Source organism: Lissotriton helveticus, chromosome 7 (genome assembly GCF_964261635.1).
Source record: "Lissotriton helveticus chromosome 7, aLisHel1.1, whole genome shotgun sequence".
Lineage (NCBI taxonomy): Eukaryota > Metazoa > Chordata > Amphibia > Caudata > Salamandridae > Lissotriton > Lissotriton helveticus.
Genome location: NC_136068.1, coordinates 1,064,159,060 through 1,064,178,925, shown reverse-complemented (window position 1 = coordinate 1,064,178,925; position 19,866 = coordinate 1,064,159,060). Strand labels below are relative to the sequence as shown.

Below are 19,866 nucleotides of genomic sequence, written 5' to 3'. Positions count from 1 at the left end.
TCTACATCAAGAGATACAGAATAAATGCCATACAGGCTCAAATGCAGAGTTATACGGAATAGTTAAAAAAAAAGTCCCAAATGAGAAGCAAATTCAGGAAAGAGTGGGACAGCATCTCTAGTACAAAAAGAAAGTCTTCTGACTCACTTCCAAAATCAGAGAGTTCGTGTACATAATTCTTGCATAACAAATCAGTAAAACACCAACTTCATCATGGTATTATCATAATTAACAACTCTTTAGCACGTCAAAAGTGTAAGCATCATTACCTTAGTACATAAGAACCATCCCACTTTAGAAGAGCATCCAACATCTTTCGTACCGTGAAGCTCAAAGGAGGGTTTACGCGCTGATGACTGCGTGTCAAGTATGCGGTAGATGTTGGAGACTAGGGGGCTTATTTACAGGCCTCTTGCGCCGCCAGTGCGTCACTTTAATATGGGAAAAAGTGACGTACAGGTGGCGCAAGGGGCTTGTAAAAAAGCCCCCTAGGTTTTTAAAGGAGGAGAGGAGCTGAAGAAATTTAAAAAAGAGTGTAGGATCTCTCGTAGCATGAGCCTTGACAGTACTGGGTGAGACCCCATGGCGGATCCGGAGATGGTGAAAACCCTCAGCCTTCAGAATCCCATATTCATGTTTGATCCCTGCAAACGTTTTCAACAGGCCCTCAGTGTAGAAGTCCCAAAGGCAAAAGTGGTCCCTCTCTCTCCAGATCTAAGAGGCCCGAGTGTCTTGTTGAGTTGCCAGTGATTGGTGTGAAGGGGGAGGAAAAAGAGGTGAGACCCCGTTTGGCAGCAATCGAGTCCCAACCCGCTCATGTCGCTCTGTGAAAGGTTGATTATCCCTGTGGATGAGGAATTATTATATCAACTTACTTGGGCATACTATCTGGAGTGGGAGCTTAACCTCATATTTAACAGTTAAACACAAACTGAGTGAGCCTCAGCTATATCAGGTGCCAAATGAGATAGTACGAGTATGTACGTCATCACTGTGAGGACCATTCAATCTGGGCAGAATTACGTCATGAGTGAATCTGGGTTTTATGAACAACTGATAAGTGAGTCTGCATTTTATCGAGATATGAATGATTCAGAACTGAAGATTTGAGTGTGTATGAATGAATCTGAACTGGGTAAGTCCAACAATCAGAGGGTGAGTGTGTCTTAGCATAATCAAGAGCACAGTTCACGTGTTGGTAAAAGCTGAGTGAGTCTAGGATTCACTGACAGATGAGCGGGTATGAGGTGACCATGGGCAGGTTTATCAAGAGGTGAGTGACTCTGGGCATCAGCAATGGTTAAGGAGGCACGGCTTTTTCTGAGAGCTTAATGAGTAACAGTGGTGGTTCCTCTGTGGGAGAGTTAGGGTGTTGCCCCTGTATTTGTTATCCTCACACCCGTATTAAAATCAAAATAAATGTGTTTTTTTTTGCCACGCAGCAGCAGTGCTTTTTAGATTGCCTTGTGGCTGCCTTATCTTCCCGAGTTAGGGGCGGGGCTTTCCAGGCTCAGTTTGGGTCACTTATTTGAAGTGTAGTAAACTGCGCATGTTGTTTGGATGGGTGCCTTTCGCCGTCCAATTCTACATGCGCACTTGCGAGGCTGCCTCTTCCTACTTGCAATTAGTGAGCCGGGGCAAGGTGGAATCACAGCTGCAGTCTATGTCTCCTATGGAGCGTTGTGTACGCCTGACCTAGCCAGTCATTGGACTGCTCTCTTGCTGTTTCAAACATAAACAGCACGAGAGCAGCATCTGGATTGGCCTAGAGGACATGCACTGAACACAAGGCAGTGTGGGTGGGAGGCTCAGGTTAGGTATACAGAATATGGGCAATCACTGTTCGGCTTTATTACAAAGCTTTGCAGTGATTGGCCTCTTCATGCCCAGTGCCATTAACAGAATGGTGCACAAAGTACTGGCAAGAGATATTCCCTCCTGACCTCGCACCCCATGTAGCCACTGATTTTCCAGCTCCTGCAGTGGATTATCTGGCAGGCTGTTGATGCACCATCTCGTCAGCACTGTCTGCACTCCTGGTGGAAAATAAAAAATAAACAGTAAAATTAAATGAAGAATTCAGAGCCTTTGAGTAAAACAATATGTTCCTCAGCCATGGATCCTAATACCAAAGTCTTTGCATGAGGTTATCTCTTTCTAAATCACATACTTATGGTGCCAGTTGTGTTGTTGTTGCATCTTGAACACCAGCATAGGGAGACTATTTCAGAAGCGTTATGACCCTGCACACGCTTTTTTGTAAATTCCAGAGTAGATTGAAGAGTGATTGCGACTGGGGCTGAAGTGAATTCCCCTCCAAAGGCCCATATTATATCTGACGCAGATAACTAGAAAGCGTTGATTGTCTGTGTATTGAAGGGCATATGAGATATGCTGTGTTCCATACACAAGGGCACTTTTTGTGATCGGGCTCATAACAGCTTTTTGGCGTTTGCGAATGCGATTTTGCAAAATGGTATGTATTAAGGAAAATCTGATGCAAAACAAGGAATTCAAAATTTGCGATTCCTTATGTTCGAGGTATGTGGGCTGCTGAATTCATATCTGTGCATAGATCACCGCCTAGTGTTGGGTCCGGATGATTGCACTTTGTTGTCTTGGAAGAGTCTTCGAAGTATCACGAGATAGGTGACTCCTCCCCTGGACTACAGTGCGCATGGGCATCTTCTCCATCCTCAGATAGTTTTTTCCCGCCATTGGGTTCGGATGCTAACTCCAAAACTCCAACTTCGGAATCGAAAACATAACTTTTCTAAAGGCCAAAAGGCCTTCGACTTTGATGGTATTGTTCTCGTTCGGTACCTCTCTACTCGATCCAGCTTTCCATCTCCACTCGGTCGTCGACGCGGGCCGTTGGGCCTTTTCGACGCCACTTGAGCCCACCATCAATGGAAAGAAGCCCGTTTAAAAGGTGCCCACAATGCCACTCCAAGTTCCCACATACTGACAAACACTCAGTATGCAACAAGTGCCTTTCCCCAGACCATAGGGAAGAAACCTGCCCGGCCTGCGCCCAGTTTCGGTCGAAAAAAAACATACGGATCCGACGGGCCGCTAGGCAAGAGATGCAGCGACAGGCACCGGAACCGGACAACATCTTCGATGATGACAGGGAACTACCGGAAGCTCCAGACTCGGACCTAGAGATCGTCACCATCGAGGACTACTCGGACTCCGATGACGAGATTCCACCGGGGCAAATCGTGAGTACACTGCCCCCGACACCAATTAGCCCGTTACCGAAGGCTCCGGTCGAGGCATCACCAAAAGGCCTTAGCCAAGATCAGAAAAAAGTTTCGCCAGCCCCGCCATCCGGCTCGGCTCCGAAATCGAAACCTTCAGAGACCCCAGGGCCCACTACCATCGTCCCAAAGAAGGTTACAGAGCCAAAACAGGTCGTCGACCCGAAGGGCGTCGAACCGAAAAAGGCCGTACAGCCAAAAAGCGTCGAGCTAAAAAAGACTGTCGACCACAAGAAGGCCGCTCAGCCAAAAACTGTCGACCCCGAAAAGGTAGTCGAACCGAACAAGGGCACACAGCCGAAGGGCGCCAAACCAAAGAAGGTCGCCGAGCCGAACAATCCTACTGTTCCAAAATCCGTCGACCCGGCAAAGGGCGCCGACAAAAAGGGTGCCGTACTGAAGCCCGTAGCACGGCCGGAAAAACCTGTCGACCCAAAGATAAGTGCGCCGAAAACACCAGTCGATCCGAAAAAGAACGTCGACAAGGAAAAGACACTCATCCAAAAAAGTCTACGGAGCACAAAAACGTGTCGAGCCGAAAGTTCCGGTCGACCCCAAATCACTCGTCGACCCCGAAAAAGGGCCCGAGCCGAAGAAAACCAATTAAACACCAAAAGTCGTCTAAAAACAGGGTGTTACCGACCCAAAGAAGTCTAACACTCAACCCAGGACTGTAGAGGAAGAACTCTTCCACCCAGATCCATCAGACGACCAGGCAAAGATATACATTAATCCAGAGACTGGTAAAGTTACCATCCTGCACAAAAAGAAGAGGCCTTTGGACTCTGGCTCTTATTCCCCTATTTCATTAAAGAAAAAGGTCTTTGGGACTTCTCCCTCTAGACCCTTCATCCCTTTTAAGCCTATCATGCCTACTACACCCTACTCTCCTTACTCTCCTTCTCACCACAGGGACAATGAGGGTAACATGGGGGATGAGCCACAGCCTCAATATGATTTCCCACAAGATCCTCAACCACAAGAGGAACCATGGGAGGAGCCAACAGACCCTTACAACACCCACCCCATCCCTGATGTACCCTCTTATCCTACTAAGCCGTCACCTACAGATGACACCATAGTCTTCAATCAACTCATAGACAGGGCAGCACAATTCCACAATGTAGACATGCATAATGACCCTGTTGAGGAAGACTTCTTATTTGACACCTCCCCGACTTCAGAAAAAAGTGTCAGAACACTTCCCATGTTAAAAGGAGTTCTAAAACATGCACCTGACATATTTAAGGATACAGACAGGGCACGGGTAATCAATCCCAGAATAGAAAAGAAGTATAGGGCAGCTCCTACAGACCCTACTTACATCAGAGGGCAGTTACCACTAGACTCACTGGTGGTGGCTAATGCACGTAAAAGGGCCAACTCCCAAACAACAGGGGAAGCACCTCCCCCTGATAAAGAGTCAAAAATACTGGAGGCATCAGGCAAAAGGGTAGCAGCACAAGCTTCCAACTCATGGAGGATTGCTAATACACAAGCCCTACTGGCTCGTTTTGACAGGGCGCATTATGATCAGCTCGAAAGCCTAATGCAACACCTACCTGAGCCTTTTAAAGCACAAGCTGATGACCTCTTTCAGGAGGGAAAATTTATAACAAACGCCTCCATCAAAGGCGCCCTTGACGCAGCAGACACCGCAGCTAGGTCCATTAACACTAGCGTCTTACTACGCAGACATGCATGGCTGCGTATTTCCGGTTTTAAGAATGAGGTGCAGTCCACCATTCTTAACCAACCTGTCAATCAGGATTTTCTATTTGGCCCTGCTGTCGACACCATTTTGGATAAAATGAAAAAAGACACAGAAACCGCAAAATCAATGGGGGCATTGCAATTTCAGCAACACAGAGGCTCCTTTCGACGCTCCTCATACAGGGCAACTACACGAGGAAATACCTCGTAAACATCTGCCTCATACAAAAGTAACACACAAGGTTCCTTCAACAAAAACACAAACAGAGGAGGTGATAGGGGCAACAATAATAAGGGAAGAGGACATGGAGGCAATAAGACCAGAGCCTCCACTGCCACAAAACAGTGACTTCATTACGCTGCCTCCAGACCACCTAACACCGGTCGGAGACAGACTCCAACAGTTCCTACCTGTCTGGCACGCAATTACCACAGACAGGTGGGTGAGAGAAATTATCCAGTTTGGTTATTGCCTAGAACTGACTTTTACACCACCAAACATACCACCCAGGCATCGTCCTATGTCCACGGAACACATCACCCTGCTCCAACAAGAGGTGAAATGCATGCTGGAAAAGGGGGCCATAGAGCAAGTCCCTTTCCACCAGCAAGGGACAGGAGTATACTCTCTATACTTCCTTATTCCCAAGAAGGACGGTTCCCTCAGACCAATATTGGACCTCAGACCCCTAAATCAATATATACTATTGTAGCACTTCCATATGATCACACTACAGCAAGTGCTCCCGTTGCAAGAACAAGGAGATTTCCTAGCAACACTGGACCTCAAAGATGCGTATTTTCACATACCCATCCATCCAGCCCACGAAAATATCTCAGGTTCACAATAGAAGGTCAACACTACCAATTCAAGGTTTTGCCCTTCGGAGTTACCACGGCTCCAAGAGTGTTTACAAAATGCTTAGCGACAGTGGCAGCACATCTCAGAAGTCAACACATCCATGTGTACCCTTATCTGGACCATTGGCTAATACAAGCAAAATCGTACCAACAGTGTGCAGCACACACATCTCAAACACTTCAGTTGCTACACAGCCTAGGGTTTTCAATCAACTACCCAAAATCGCATCTGCAACCATCCCATGCACAGCAATACCTGGGAGCCACTATAAACACCTCAGTGGCAAAGGCATATCCAAACTCAGCAAGGATAGCCAGCATGCAGATACTCATTCGCAAATTCCTGCCACAACACTCTCTGCCAGCTCGAGTCTTTATGCAGCTCATAGGCATGATGGCCTCCTGCATATTCATTGTCCCCCATGACAGACTTTAAATGCGCCCATTACAAGAATGCCTAGCACGGCAATGGAACCAGGCTCGAGGACAACTAAAAGACCTAGTGTTGGTTGACAGTCGCGCTCACAACTTTCTGCAGTGGTGGAACCCACAAAACCTTTCCAAGGGGTGACTGTTCCAAGAGCCGGTTCCACAACTAGTACTAACAGCGGACGCATCACTGACAGGCTGGGGAGCCCATCTCCTTCAATACACAGTACAAGGGCTCTGGACAACCAAACAGAAAAAGCTGCATATCAGCCAACTAGAATTGCTAGCGATATTCCTAGCCCTGAAAGCATTTCAGAAATACTTGTACAGCAAGACGGTGTTGATCCGGACGGACAACATGACTGCAATGTACTATATCCAGAAACAGGGAGGAACGCACTCTCCACAGCTGTCCCATCTGGCGCAAAGCATATGGAAGTGGGTGATTCCCCAAAAATTTTTCTCCTAGCAGAACACCTTCCAGGGAAGGACAATCAAATTGCCGACCTGCTCAGCAGGCACAGCCAACAACTACACGAATGGGAGATTCACCCCCAAGTTCTCCAGCCATTCTTCGAAGAGTGGGGTCACCCAGAAATAGACCTGTTTGCCACAAAAGAAAACTCCAAATGCCAGTACTTTACCGCCAGATTCCCACATCCGCTGTCACAGGGCAATGCGATATGGATGAACTGGTCAGTCAGATTTGCGTACGCTTTTCCCCCAGCACCGCTGATCCCGCTGGTGGCACGCAAATTGCGACAACACTCACTCACGCTAATCCTAGTTGCTCTCACATGGGCGAGACAACCGTGGTACACAACGTTCCTAGAACTTTCAGTACTTCCTCATCAAAGACTGTGCCTTGCACCCCATCTTCTAACTCAGAACCATGGAGAAATCAGACACCCAGATCCCAATCAGATGAACCTAGCGATCTGGCTCCTGAGGTCTTAGAATTTGGATACCTTAACTTGCCCCCAGATTGCATGAACATCATTAGGGCGGCAAGACGACCAACCACACGAGCATGCTATGCAGCTAAATGGAAAAGATTTGTTATTTACTGCATATCCAAATCAACCCATTAGACGCTTCCATACAAAACATTATATGTTACCTGCTGCATCTACAAAGATGTAACTTAGCATACTCTTCTATACGACTGTACCTCGCTGCTATAGCAGCATACCTTCAAAACATGCAAAACCTTTCACTGTTTAGAGTACCAGCAATCAAAGCCTTCATGGAGGGTTTGAAAAGGGTGATCCCTCCAAGACACCCCCCTTCCCCAGTCTGGAATCTAAATATAGTACTTACCAGACCTATGAGCCCTCCTTTCGAACCTCTACACTAATGCGAACTACAATTCTTAACGTGGAAGGTTGCATTCTTAGTTGCCATTACCTCACTCAGAAGAGTGAGCGAATTACAAGCACTAACAATTCAAGAACCTTTCATGCAGGTACATGCCAAGAGGGTGGTTCTTAGAACCAACCCAAAGTTCATGCCTAAAGTTGTATCCAATTTCCATATCAATCAATCAATAGAACTGCCAGTATTCTTTCAAAATCCACAGTCAGTAGCTGAGAGAGCCCAACACACATTAGATGTAAAAAGAGCTCTACTTTATTACGTAGACAGAACTAAATTATTTAGAAAGACAAAACAACTATTTGTTGCTTTTGCACCACAACACAAAGGAAATCCTATTTCAAAGTCAGGAATAGCCAGATGGATAGTTAAATGCATTCAAATTTGTTATCAAAAGGCAAAACGCACTTTAACCGTCCCCCCAAGAGCATACTCTACAAGGAAAATGGGGGCATCCATGGCTTTCCTAGGAAATATTCCCCTTGAAGACATCTATAAGGCAGCCACATGGACCACCATACACATTACTGTGTAGACGTGCAAACAAAACAGCAAGCTGCTGTAGGCCAGGCTGTCCTCAAAACTCTTTTTCAAACTGTTGCAGCTGGCACAGGTAGCCACCGCTAGAGCAGATACTGCTGTACAGTCTATGCACAGATATGAATTCAGCAGCCCACATGCCTCGAACGGAATATGCTACTTACCAGTATGCATCTGTTCTTGGCATGTAGGGCTGCTGATATTCAAATGCACATTTTTGCATTTTTCAAAGAGGCATGTATGTGCGCTACATGTGCACCCATGCTTATTTCAGGGGTGCAACAGGGTGTCCTTTGGACACCACTGCACACTTGAAATTATTCTCAAATTGCAATTCTCACATTGCGAATCGCAAATTGAGAATAACTTCCCATTCATTCCTATGGGCCTCCTGGCCCACAGAAATGAATGGGAAAGTATTTCTTAATTGCGATTCGCAATTTGCTAATCGCAATTAAGGAATACTAAGAATTCACAAAAAATTTGCGAATTTGTACTTGCATCCCAATTTGCGATTCAGAAATAGCAATTTCTAAAAAATCGCTATTTCAGAATCGCAAATCAGGTTGCTGATACATATGGCTCTTTGTTCCATAGTGTCTCGCAATATCTGCTTCTGCAGTTCAGGCACATGCTATCCCATCCAAAAATATGAACTGCCCCTCTATGAACATTTATGACTTCACAAACAACTGCTTATCTGAAAGTAAAGGATACAAAATATAAATAAATATAAAAATGAAATCAAGCCTCTACAGTGCTTCAGGGAAGTGTTCAATGACAGCAGCCCATAAATAACTGTTTCTAAGCTGTAATTGTGAAAAAGCCAGGCCTGCTTTCCTATTATTTTCTCCACAAGTCCTACTTTATTTTTCATTATTTAACATAACCCTTTCCCCTTATCCGTTATTACTTTCCTATTCTTGCTCTGGTTTATTTATTGTTTGCGCTTTTATTACAATGTTTCACCCGATTTTGTTTGTCTCTCGAAATTTTATTTCTGATTTGATTATGTCAGCGTGACCTTGGCTGACACACAAAGGCCAAAAAAAACAGTTTAACTCATTTAATAATTTTTGTTTGCCTTAGAGTTCCCTAACAACTTGCTGCAGTGATGTAAACAGTTTGACACAAGTTGCTGATGAATGGCAGCGCCTTATCTGCTTTTTGAGGCTGTGTTTATACTTTTTGCACTCTGGCACTCTTCAAGAATACATGCAATTTTAATTTTACAGCTGCAGACTTGCTAACCAGATCTGCCTTTATTTCTCTGTGTCATATGGTGACAGACACGTGCTCCAGAGAAGGACAGGAATTGTAAATGAAAACACGTTTCTCCTAATTCTGCCAGCTTCCTTGTTGTTGGTAGATTGTCACTGTGGGTAGAATAAAGGGTGTGTTTGTCAGGGTGGTGATTTTGTAGCCTGTCCCTCTGGAAATACCATTTCACCTGGATCAGAACTGTGCTGCACAACACAGCCAGTGGGAAATTAAAATTTAGTAATTTAAAAAAATCGCACACATTCACATCTTACTAGACCGTGTAATTCCAAGGGAGCTTTGATGGTGGTGTTGACGCTGGTGTCCAAAGAAGGAAGCAATGTTCTCCCCAAGCCTACATCTTCAAATGTCTTGCAAACAGATCAGTTCCCATCTACCTGTTTGCCACCGAGTCCCTTACATTTAAGATGCCCTGGGACTAACTAAATCATTTGCCACCCATTGACAAACTCAGACATGGAATTTATTTAGTGCAAGAACAAAGGGGCTAACTTTAATGTGTTTACATATTTCAAGAATACATATTTACAGTTGCTTTATAAACTTTTATCTTTGTCAAATTTGCTTTAAAATGTACCATTTGCCACTCTTTTTTAAAATTTCTTGTGCGGAGAACACTTTCAACCCCACCTTTCATCCATTGGGCTCGCTCACTTTGCTTGCGACATAACACTCAACCCCAACTTTTATACTCCACCACTCTCCAAACTCACCAACCAACACTTAAGTAAAGGCAGTTAAGCCTACATCCAGAGCATAATGAGCCTGGTCATTATCGGGGGCTGATGCTTAGTTCTGCCCTGCATCGCTACCCGGGAGCTTCTCCGCTTATTTTCCAGATCTGAGTGAATCTTGCCTGTAAACAGCCAAGGTCAATAGGGGTATAATTATTAATTAAGTGGTTTTAGCCACTGACATGAATTGAGTGTGTCTGGCTTTTGTGAACGTTAAGTCTGCTTTGCATTATCAGAAGTTATGGAGGCTTGGCTTTGGCAACATCCAAGTGAGTCCAAGTTTTTTCAAAAGTTGAGTGGCTATTGGTACCAGAATTATGTGAGTCTGGATTTTGTAAGCCTTGGATCTAAACACAGCTATGGTATCCCAGGATTTAGCATGGACTGAGCTAATGCGATCTAAGTGGGTTTGAAATATGTGAGTAAACCTGATCTGAATGAGTGTGGAAGGGTTGAGTAAGTCTGGCCATTAGGATTTACAATTGAGTTCCATCTCTGGATGTTCCACTGTACAGTTATGTTACTTCCCCTTCACCAACTCACACATGCTCTTTTTGCACAGGCACGGGCCCTGTTCTACTGGACGAGGTGGGGTGCATTGGTACTGAGTCGTCACTCGATAAGTGCAAATCTACTGGCTGGGGGAACAGCGACTGCAGCCACACAGAAGATGCCGGGGTCATCTGCAGTGGAAAGAGACAGTGTGAGTATTCAAGTGCCAAGATTCCCTGCTATGCTCTTCACCTGTGCCAAACCATCAGAGATGATAACTCTAAGAGTCTGGACAGATCCTCAGGGGTTTTCTTGTAACCTTAGGTCCAGAGGCTGTCTAAGCAGGCATGGGCGAACACACGCTTTCTGGGGTGAACGCCCCCCCCCCCCCGTTTTCCAACACTGCTGGAACAGGAAACAATATAAACAACGAAGAGTTGGCTCCTAATCAGTTAGGCTGAGCACTTATACACAGATTTTAAATTCAGAAAGAGCAGCACTTTGCGAAGAGGCCTCTTCGCAAAGTGCTGCTCTTTCTGAATTTAAAATCCAAACAAGTGCCAACTTGAATGCTTTAATCTGTGTATATACAGTGTGTTACATCATTTAAGCTGATTAGGATTAATTTCCTAGTGTATATATATATATATATAGATAGATGGTATATTACAGATGTTTATTGTTTGAGCAGCCTTTGTCCTTTTCTTTCTACTATCACGTTCTTTTTTCCTTGTGGTAATTCTTTAATTTTGTGTACAAATGGATGTCTGATTTTGCATGATTGTGACATGGATGACTAGTTGAATGAGTGTCGTATGAAATAATGGTGTAGTATTGTATATAAAATGTAAAAATTTGTCTTGAAATAATCACTCCCAAATTGAATGAATAAACCGCTATTTGTTAGCAACATCTCAGGTTATAATGAGTTTCTCTACCTTATGAGTAAAATTTAGTGTTGAATTTTCATATCAGTTCTGGCATGTCTTTTTGGTCTATTGTGGAACAGGAAACAAAGCATAATGCACATACACCCTGTGCCCTAAAACATGTAGCCAGCTGATAAGAAGGATGCCACACAGTGGCCGGATTTCATTTAGCTGCAAACAAATGTTTGTACTCCAAGCTGTCCGACTCTCTCTGGAAGCCCCGCACTTTTCACCTCTGCCCTGTAAAGTCCCACCATGAATGCTGTGTTAATGCTCCATTCTGTTCTCTATGCCACGATTGCTCAATATGTTTTGCTCATTATTAGGATCCTGTGTTGTGTACAAGCTGTCTGTCTTCAGGTGGACTCTGGTCACCTGCTAGACGTCATTCTAACTGGCTCATGCACCTTCCTTTTCAGCTTGAGGCTCTTCTCGACAGTAGTCAGATTCTCAGGCTAGATCCTCTGCATGTGGTCATTCCGTCTTCTGAACTCAAGTCTCTCTTTGAGGCCAGTCGTTATTTTGGGTCTCTTTTGGGGCTTTACCCCGCAGCAAATGGTGGAATGGTTGTTTCAGCTTGTGATGTGTCTTTTAACACTATAGCTGCTTCGAACGTTCCCTGCCAGTGCAGGGCATTCGCAGCACCAGCCAGGTAGTGCTCACGACGGCCAACGGACAACGGGAGCTCCTAAGGGTTTAATATACGCAGTGTCTGCGGGGCTAATGACCAAACAGTCAGTACGCACAACAGTAGGCAAGCCACTCCCCCCCCCCCCGGCCCTCGAGCAGGACCGCCCACTCTCCCTTTTTCTCTATGTAGGCTGCTGTGCAGCAGCCTACATAGAGAAAATGGCCCGTCTGGGGCGCTCGCCGCTGCTGCTCACCAATCACAACGCTGCGGAGGCGAGGGAGGGAGGCTGCATTGATGATGATGAGAGCTGCAGCCTGTTATTGGAAAAAGCAAGATGGCCAGAGTTCGGAGTGGACCCATCCAGAAGCTGTGGTGGCGCACGGGATGGTAAGTTTTATTTTATATATATTATTTTAATTAATCCCCTCTTCCCACCCCCATCCCCCCACGACGCCTGTCATGCCGGCCGCATTTGGCAGTGAGTGATTAGTAGAAACAAGGCGCAGTAGGTATGTGCAGGAGTCTGATCGTTGGAGGGCATTGGTAGTAGTTGCCTCTGGGCCTATGCGACTAGTGACGGCACTGCATGCTCCAGCGCTGCGCAGGTGATCAGTGGGAGCTTCACCGATGGTAACCTACGCAGTTGCGTATTTTGGGACTGTGCATTAATTACTAGGCCTTCGTAGTGTGGGTCTGTGCAAGGGACCGGAAGCAGTTTCTCAAGCTGGATCAGCATGGATTACTGGTAGTTGGCACATTCTGTAAACCGAAAGCGGGTGGTCGTGCCCTTGACTGATAGTTGCAGTTTTTCGACCGTGCAGGTCACTGACATAATTTATTCTTATGTTACCCGGCTTGTAAAGTTGAGTGGGAGCAGTTGCACGTCTGTACTTTGAAGGAGGGTGGTGGCTGGTGCACTTCCTAGGTCTGTGCACTGATATGCACAGTTAGTTGGTGCGGCTGGCCTTTGATGCAGACTGGCAGAAGTTTCACTTTCTGGGCCTGTGATTCACACGGGGGTCGGGCTGTGAGAGGTGTCTCATGTACTGTGTGTGGCCCAGGGGCGGCTCTTGTCATTCAGGGCAGCACAGGGCCCCGAGGACCAGCTCTCCTGAGAGAGTCGAACACCGAAGACTGGCAAACCCACCCACCACTGGAAGAGTTCCTTTGTGTCGCACCTCGGGGCTGAGAGCAGAGAGATGGTAAGCTTTCAAAAAGCACGAATGACATATATATAAGGTATGGTTCACTCTGACGGTGCCCAGTTGTGTGCATGTTTTAACCGAGAATGGGGGAGAATGTGGTGCTACATCCATTAATACCAGGTGTCCCTCGTGCCTTCCTTTCCAAAGGCAAAAACAACAGTTGATGGACAGAATGCAGAACAATGTCATACATTCACCCCAGTACAGAGATCTAGGCCTAAATCCATCGTTTTTTTGCTCACCATGCCATTCCAGTTTGAACCCAGCCATATGCAAATCAGTCTTGACCCTGTGCCCCATGGGAACAGTCCAGCCGGAACTGCCAAGCCAGGTCCTCCCGGGACTGGAAGCAAGCATCCTAGGACCGGTTTCGGGCTTTTAGCCCTCATCAGCCAGGATAGCTTGATTCCAGTGGCATGGAGAGCACCGGACTCAAGTCCGAGCATACCCGTCTCACTCGGGGTGACAAATGCAACAACTCCAGTTGCCACTAGATTCAAGCTAGCCTGGCTGATGACGGCTGATTAGCCAGAAACCGGTCCCAAGATGCTTGTTTCCGGTCCAGGGAAGACATGGCTTGGCAGTTTGGGCTGGACTGTTCCCATGAGGCACAGGGTCAGACTGATTTGCATATGACCATGTCTGAACTGAGGTGGCGGAGTGAGCTAAAGAATGATGATGGATTAAACCCAGATCAGTTGACTGGGGGAGAGTGCTTGCATTGTTCAACACTCCGTCCATCATCCCCTTTGGTATTGCTTTGTTCACCCTAAGTTGGCAGGGTATGCCCAGACGTCGGTCCCTTGCTCACTTTGCCACTGAATTCAAGCTAGCCTGGCTAATGACGGCTGATTAGCCAGAAACCGGTCTCAGGATGCTTGTTTCCGGTCCAGGGAAGACATGGCCTGGCAGTTTGGGCTGGACTGTTCCCATGAGGCACAGGGTCAGACTGATTTGCATATGACCATGGTTGAACTGAGGTGGCGGAGTGAGCTAAAGAAGGATGATGGATTAAACCCAGATCAGTTGACTGGGGGGGGAGTGCTTGCATTGTTCAACACTCTGTTCATCATTCCCTTTGGTATTGCTTTGTTCGCCCTAAGTTGGCAGGGTATGCCCAGACGTGGGTCCCTTGCTCACTTTGCCACTGGATTCAAGCTAGCCTGGCTGATGATGGCTGATTAGCCAGAAACCAGTCCCAGGATGCTTGTTTCCGGTCCAGGGAAGACATGGCTTGGCAGTTCGGGCTGGACTGTTCCCATGAGGCACAGGGTCAGACTGATTTGCATATAGCCATGTCTGAATTGGGGTGGTGGAGTGAGCCAAAGAATGATGATGGATTAAACCCAGATCAGTGGACTGGGGTGAGTGCTTGCATTGTTCAACACTCCATCCATCATCCCCTTTGGTATTGCTTTGTTCGCCCTAAGTTGGCATGGTATGCCCAGACGTCGGTCCCTTGCTCACTTTGCCACTGGATTCAAGGTAGCCTGGCTGATGATGGCTGATTAGCCAGAAACCGTCCCAGGATGCTTGTTTCCGGTCCATGGAAGACATGGCTTGGCAGTTTGGGCTGGACTGTTCCCATGAGGCACAGGGTCAGACTGATTTGCATATGACCATGTCTGAACTGAGGTGGCGGAGTGAGCTAAAGAATGATGATGGATTAAACCCAGATCAGTTGACTGGGGGGTGAGTGCTTGCATTGTTCAGCACTCCGTCCATCATCCCCTTTGATATTGCTTTGTTCGCCCTAAGTTGGCAGGGTATGCCCAGACGTGGGTCCCTTGCTCACGAAGCCACTGGAGTTAAGCTAGCCTGGCTGAAGACGGCTGAAAGCCAGAAACCGGTCCTAGGATGCTGTATTCAGGTCCCGGAAAGACATGGCTTGGTAGTTCAGGCTGGACTGCTCCCATGAGGCACAGGGTCAAGACTGAATTGCATATGGCCATGTCTGAATTGGGGTAGTGGAGTGAGCTAAAGAATGATGATGGATTAAACCCAGATCAGTTGACTGGGGGGTGAGTGCTTGCATTGTTCAGCACTCCGTCCATCATCCCCTTTGATATTGCTTTGTTCGCCCTAAGTTGGCAGGGTATGCCCAGACGTGGGTCCCTTGCTCACGAAGCCACTGGAGTTAAGCTAGCCTGGCTGAAGACGGCTGAAAGCCAGAAACCGGTCCTAGGATGCTGTATTCAGGTCCCGGAAAGACATGGCTTGGTAGTTCAGGTTGGACTGCTCCCATGAGGCACAGGGTCAAGACTGAATTGCATATGGCCATGTCTGAATTGGGGTAGTGGAGTGAGCTAAAGAATGATGATGGATTAAACCCAGATCAGTTGACTGGGGGTGAGTGCTTGCATTGTTCAACACTCCGTCCATCATCCCCTTTGGTATTGCTTTGTTCACCCTAAGTTGACAGGGTATGCCCAGACGTCGGTCCCTTGCTCACTTTGCCACTGAATTCAAGCTAGCCTGGCTAATGACGGCTGATTAGCCAGAAACCGGTCTCAGGATGCTTGTTTCCGGTCCAGGGAAGACATGGCCTGGCAGTCTGGGCTGGAATGTTCCCATGAGGCACAGGGTCAGACTGATTTGCATATGACCATGGTTGAACTGAGGTGGCGGAGTGAGCTAAAGAAGGATGATGGATTAAACCCAGATCAGTTGACTGGGGGTGGAGTGTTTGCATTGTTCAACACTCTGTTCATCATTCCCTTTGGTATTGCTTTGTTCGCCCTAAGTTGGCAGGGTATACCCAGACGTGGGTCCCTTGCTCACTTTGCCACTGGATTCAAGCTAGCCTGGCTGATGATGGCTGATTAGCCAGAAACCGGTCCCAGGATGCTTGTTTCCGGTCCAGGGAAGACATGGCTTGGCAGTTCGGGCTGGACTGTTCCCATGAGGCACAGGGTCAGACTGATTTGCATATAGCCATGTCTGAATTGGGGTGGTGGAGTGAGCCAAAGAATGATGATGGATTAAACCCAGATCAGTTGACTGGGGTGAGTGCTTGCATTGTTCAACACTCCATCCATCATCCCCTTTGGTATTGCTTTGTTCCCCCTAAGTTGGCATGGTATGGCCAGACGTCGGTCCCTTGCTCACTTTGCCACTGGATTCAAGGTAGCCTGGCTGATGACGGCTGATTAGCCAGAAACCGTCCCAGGGTGCTTGTTTCCGGTCCATGGAAGACATGGCTTGGCAGTTTGGGCTGGACTGTTCCCATGAGGCACAGGGTCAGACTGATTTGCATATGACCATGTCTGAACTGAGGTGGCGGAGTGAGCTAAAGAATGATGATGGATTAAACCCAGATCAGTTGACTGGGGGGTGAGTGCTTGCATTGTTCAGCACTCCGTCCATCATCCCCTTTGATATTGCTTTGTTCGCCCTAAGTTGGCAGGGTATGCCCAGACGTGGGTCCCTTGCTCACGAAGCCACTGGAGTTAAGCTAGCCTGGCTGAAGACGGCTGAAAGCCAGAAACCGGTCCTAGGATGCTGTATTCAGGTCCCGGAAAGACATGGCTTGGTAGTTCAGGCTGGACTGTTCCCATGAGGCACAGGGTCAAGACTGATTTGCATATGGCCATGTCTGAATTGGGATAGTGGAGTGAGCTAAAGAATGATGATGGATTAAACCCAGATCAGTTGACTGGGGGTGAGTGCTTGCATTGTTCATCACTCCATCCATCATCCCATTTGGTATTGCTTTGTTCGCCCTAAGTTGGCAGGGTATGCCCAGACGTGGGTCCCTTGCTCACTAAGCCACTGGAGTCAAGCTATCCTGGCTGAAGACGGCTGATAGCCAGAAACCGGTCCTAGGATGCTTGATTCCGGTCCAGGAAAGACATGGCTTGGTAGTTCGGGCTGGACTGTTCCCATGAGGCACAGGGTCAAGACTGATTTGCATATGGCCATGTCTGAACTGGGGCGGCTTGGTGAGCAAAATAACAATGGATTAAACCCAGATCTGTGACTGGGGGTGAATGTTTTGCCATTGTGCAACATTCTGTCCATCATCTTGTGTGTTTTGCTATTCTTGCATGTGACCCAAACTGTGACCCCCCTCCCCTTGAGTAACAAGGCTTGCACTGCAGAACAACCTTTCTCTCATCCCCTCAGGATGTGGTCAAATGAAACTCCAACCCACATTCTCAGCTCATTGCTCCTTTACGACGTTTCTTTAATCCTTCTGATTTAGGGCAAGCAATTGCGGGCAGATTTGTATTCCAAAGTCGACTCACTCTGCCCATGCCCTTGTCTTTTATTTCACCTCTTCCCCACTTATAGCCGTATTTAAACTTGGGCAGTAAGTCCACCGGGTAGCTGGGTTAGCAGAACCCTCGCCTTTGCTCCAGCAGCGAACCACCTGACAGATTTAGACATTCCCACTGTGGGCATGGACCGGCTTCAAGGTGGTGCGACCGGTGCAGCTGCACCTGGTGCTGACTTTATTGGGAGCCCTGTGTACAAAAATAACTTATGGGTTTAAATGCATGTGAACTTCCTTGTGCGTCCAGCAGTTGTCAGGCACCAATAAAAATGTCAAGTTAACGCAGGTGATTAATATTACTTATAGTGAGGGACTCATGTACTAGGCACATCACAAAACTGAGAGTGAGAGAACTATGAGCAAAGCTTACACACTTAAAACAAGCATTGGCATAGCCAATAGGTCTTGTCTTTGGGACCTTATAAGTATTTAGTTATGAAGTACAATATCCTTGTTGCAACAACATCAACTATTGCATGGCTAAACACTTATAAGGTCCCAAAGGCTAGACCTATTGGCTATGCCAATGCTTGTTATGTTCTTATAAACATGCTCACCATGCGTTTCTTTAAATCTGTAGCAGAGAAACTCCAGTGGAATAAAATAAAAATCTAAAAGTGCTGGATAAAATGCAGTCTTACAGCTGAAGTGGAAAATATATTCATAACTGTATTGACAATAAGTACAGAGGAATGGATTAGTGCTGAGATGGATAATGGGTGAAGCTGATGACAGTTTCACGGTATGTTAGCAAAAGGTATTTTGAAAGCCCAGGCAAAAACACTTAGTACAAAATGATGTAAAACAGAGAAAGAAGAAAAACGAATCCTGGGTGTTTAGATTATAGTGAATCAAGTCAAGCGGCACAACAGTACGACAAACAGGAGATGGTAACTAAAGAGGAAGTATCAACAATGGGGTGGAAGGCAGTGGAGTGAACTGTAAGTCGGGTGATGGAGTCAGAGTAAAGACAAGCTTAAGAACTGACTGAAGAGTTGTGTGAAAAGAACAACCAACATTACGAGTATGGCCAGATCACATAACATACAGCAGTACATGATCCGGCGAATGTCACAGGTGAACTGGGCTCAGCCTAGTGACCTGTTGTTAGATTAGATTCTAAAGTAGCGTCATGATAGGAAACCCTTGCAAATGAAGAGGCCGTTGTAGTGATAAAATCTATGGCACCGGAAGTGACTCAGTCTCTGCAGCAGCTTATTTCTCCGCCTGGTTCTGCTAAAAAAAATTGTTGCTAGGTGTAAGTATTGGGGTTGCCAATCCTCCAGGGGGGTAGCACGGAACCAAGCGGGCAGGCCAAACTTCGGAGGACATGTGAAGCACTCACGCAGTACCCACAGACGACACACCAGGCACACCACAAAAGAGGCAGGACACCAGCTTGAGTTGGAAAATGAGTAAGTAGTTTACTATATCTCCAACCTGCAAGGCAAAAATGCATAAACAGTGGTATCACAACACGGCGCCAACTGGCACCAGAGCCAAGTGTATCAGGGGGGATTATTTACAAGGGGGACAATGAGAAAGAGGTTCAGTCCGTAAGTCCATGGCTGAAAGGAAAATAATGTGATTAAATTGACATTAAACCTGGGGTCAATATGGCGGGGCCAACTCAGGCTCTAATCCTTAGTAGTAGGCTGTAATTGCAAAATACAACATTAGCATAAGTACACACCGTGCACTATAACTCCAACCCGACCCCTGTAAAGGAAAAACTTCATGGCATCACAGCACATGATAACAGACAGGAGCACCTGTAATAAAGCAGCAAGGCTTGCTCTTTAACATGGGATGCAACCAGGGCCCTGGAATGACACGTCAGGCCAGCATAGGGGCAGGACCATAAGTATAAAACATCAGGGAGTATACAACAGCATACATAACCCCCCATCAGGCATTAATACTAGGCCATCAGCACACTGGGCGCGAAACCATCTGCCTAAGCATCAACCCAGCATTAGCATAAAACTCGGCCCTAACTCATGGAGGTCATGCAGATAGCAGTCACATGAACACTAGGCCCAAATTGCATTGAACCTGGGGCATAAATCCTTGGCATGAGCAGGTAACTTTCAGTAGGCAACCATATGCACCCCTATTCTTCTAGGCTCCCTTAGACA

General features: G+C 46.7%; 1 protein-coding gene across 3 annotated transcripts in view; it reads left to right on the top strand.

Annotated features, from left to right (window-relative positions):
• Nucleotides 1-19,866, top strand: part of LGALS3BP (galectin 3 binding protein) — a 227,280-nt gene that overhangs the window by 78,774 nt on the left and 128,640 nt on the right. For all 3 annotated transcript variants that reach the window (XM_078653962.1, XM_078653964.1, XM_078653963.1), the window contains one exon: nt 10,758-10,898. In XM_078653962.1, the coding sequence (XP_078510088.1) occupies nt 10,758-10,898 (141 nt within the window). The remainder of the gene's footprint in view (nt 1-10,757; nt 10,899-19,866) is intronic.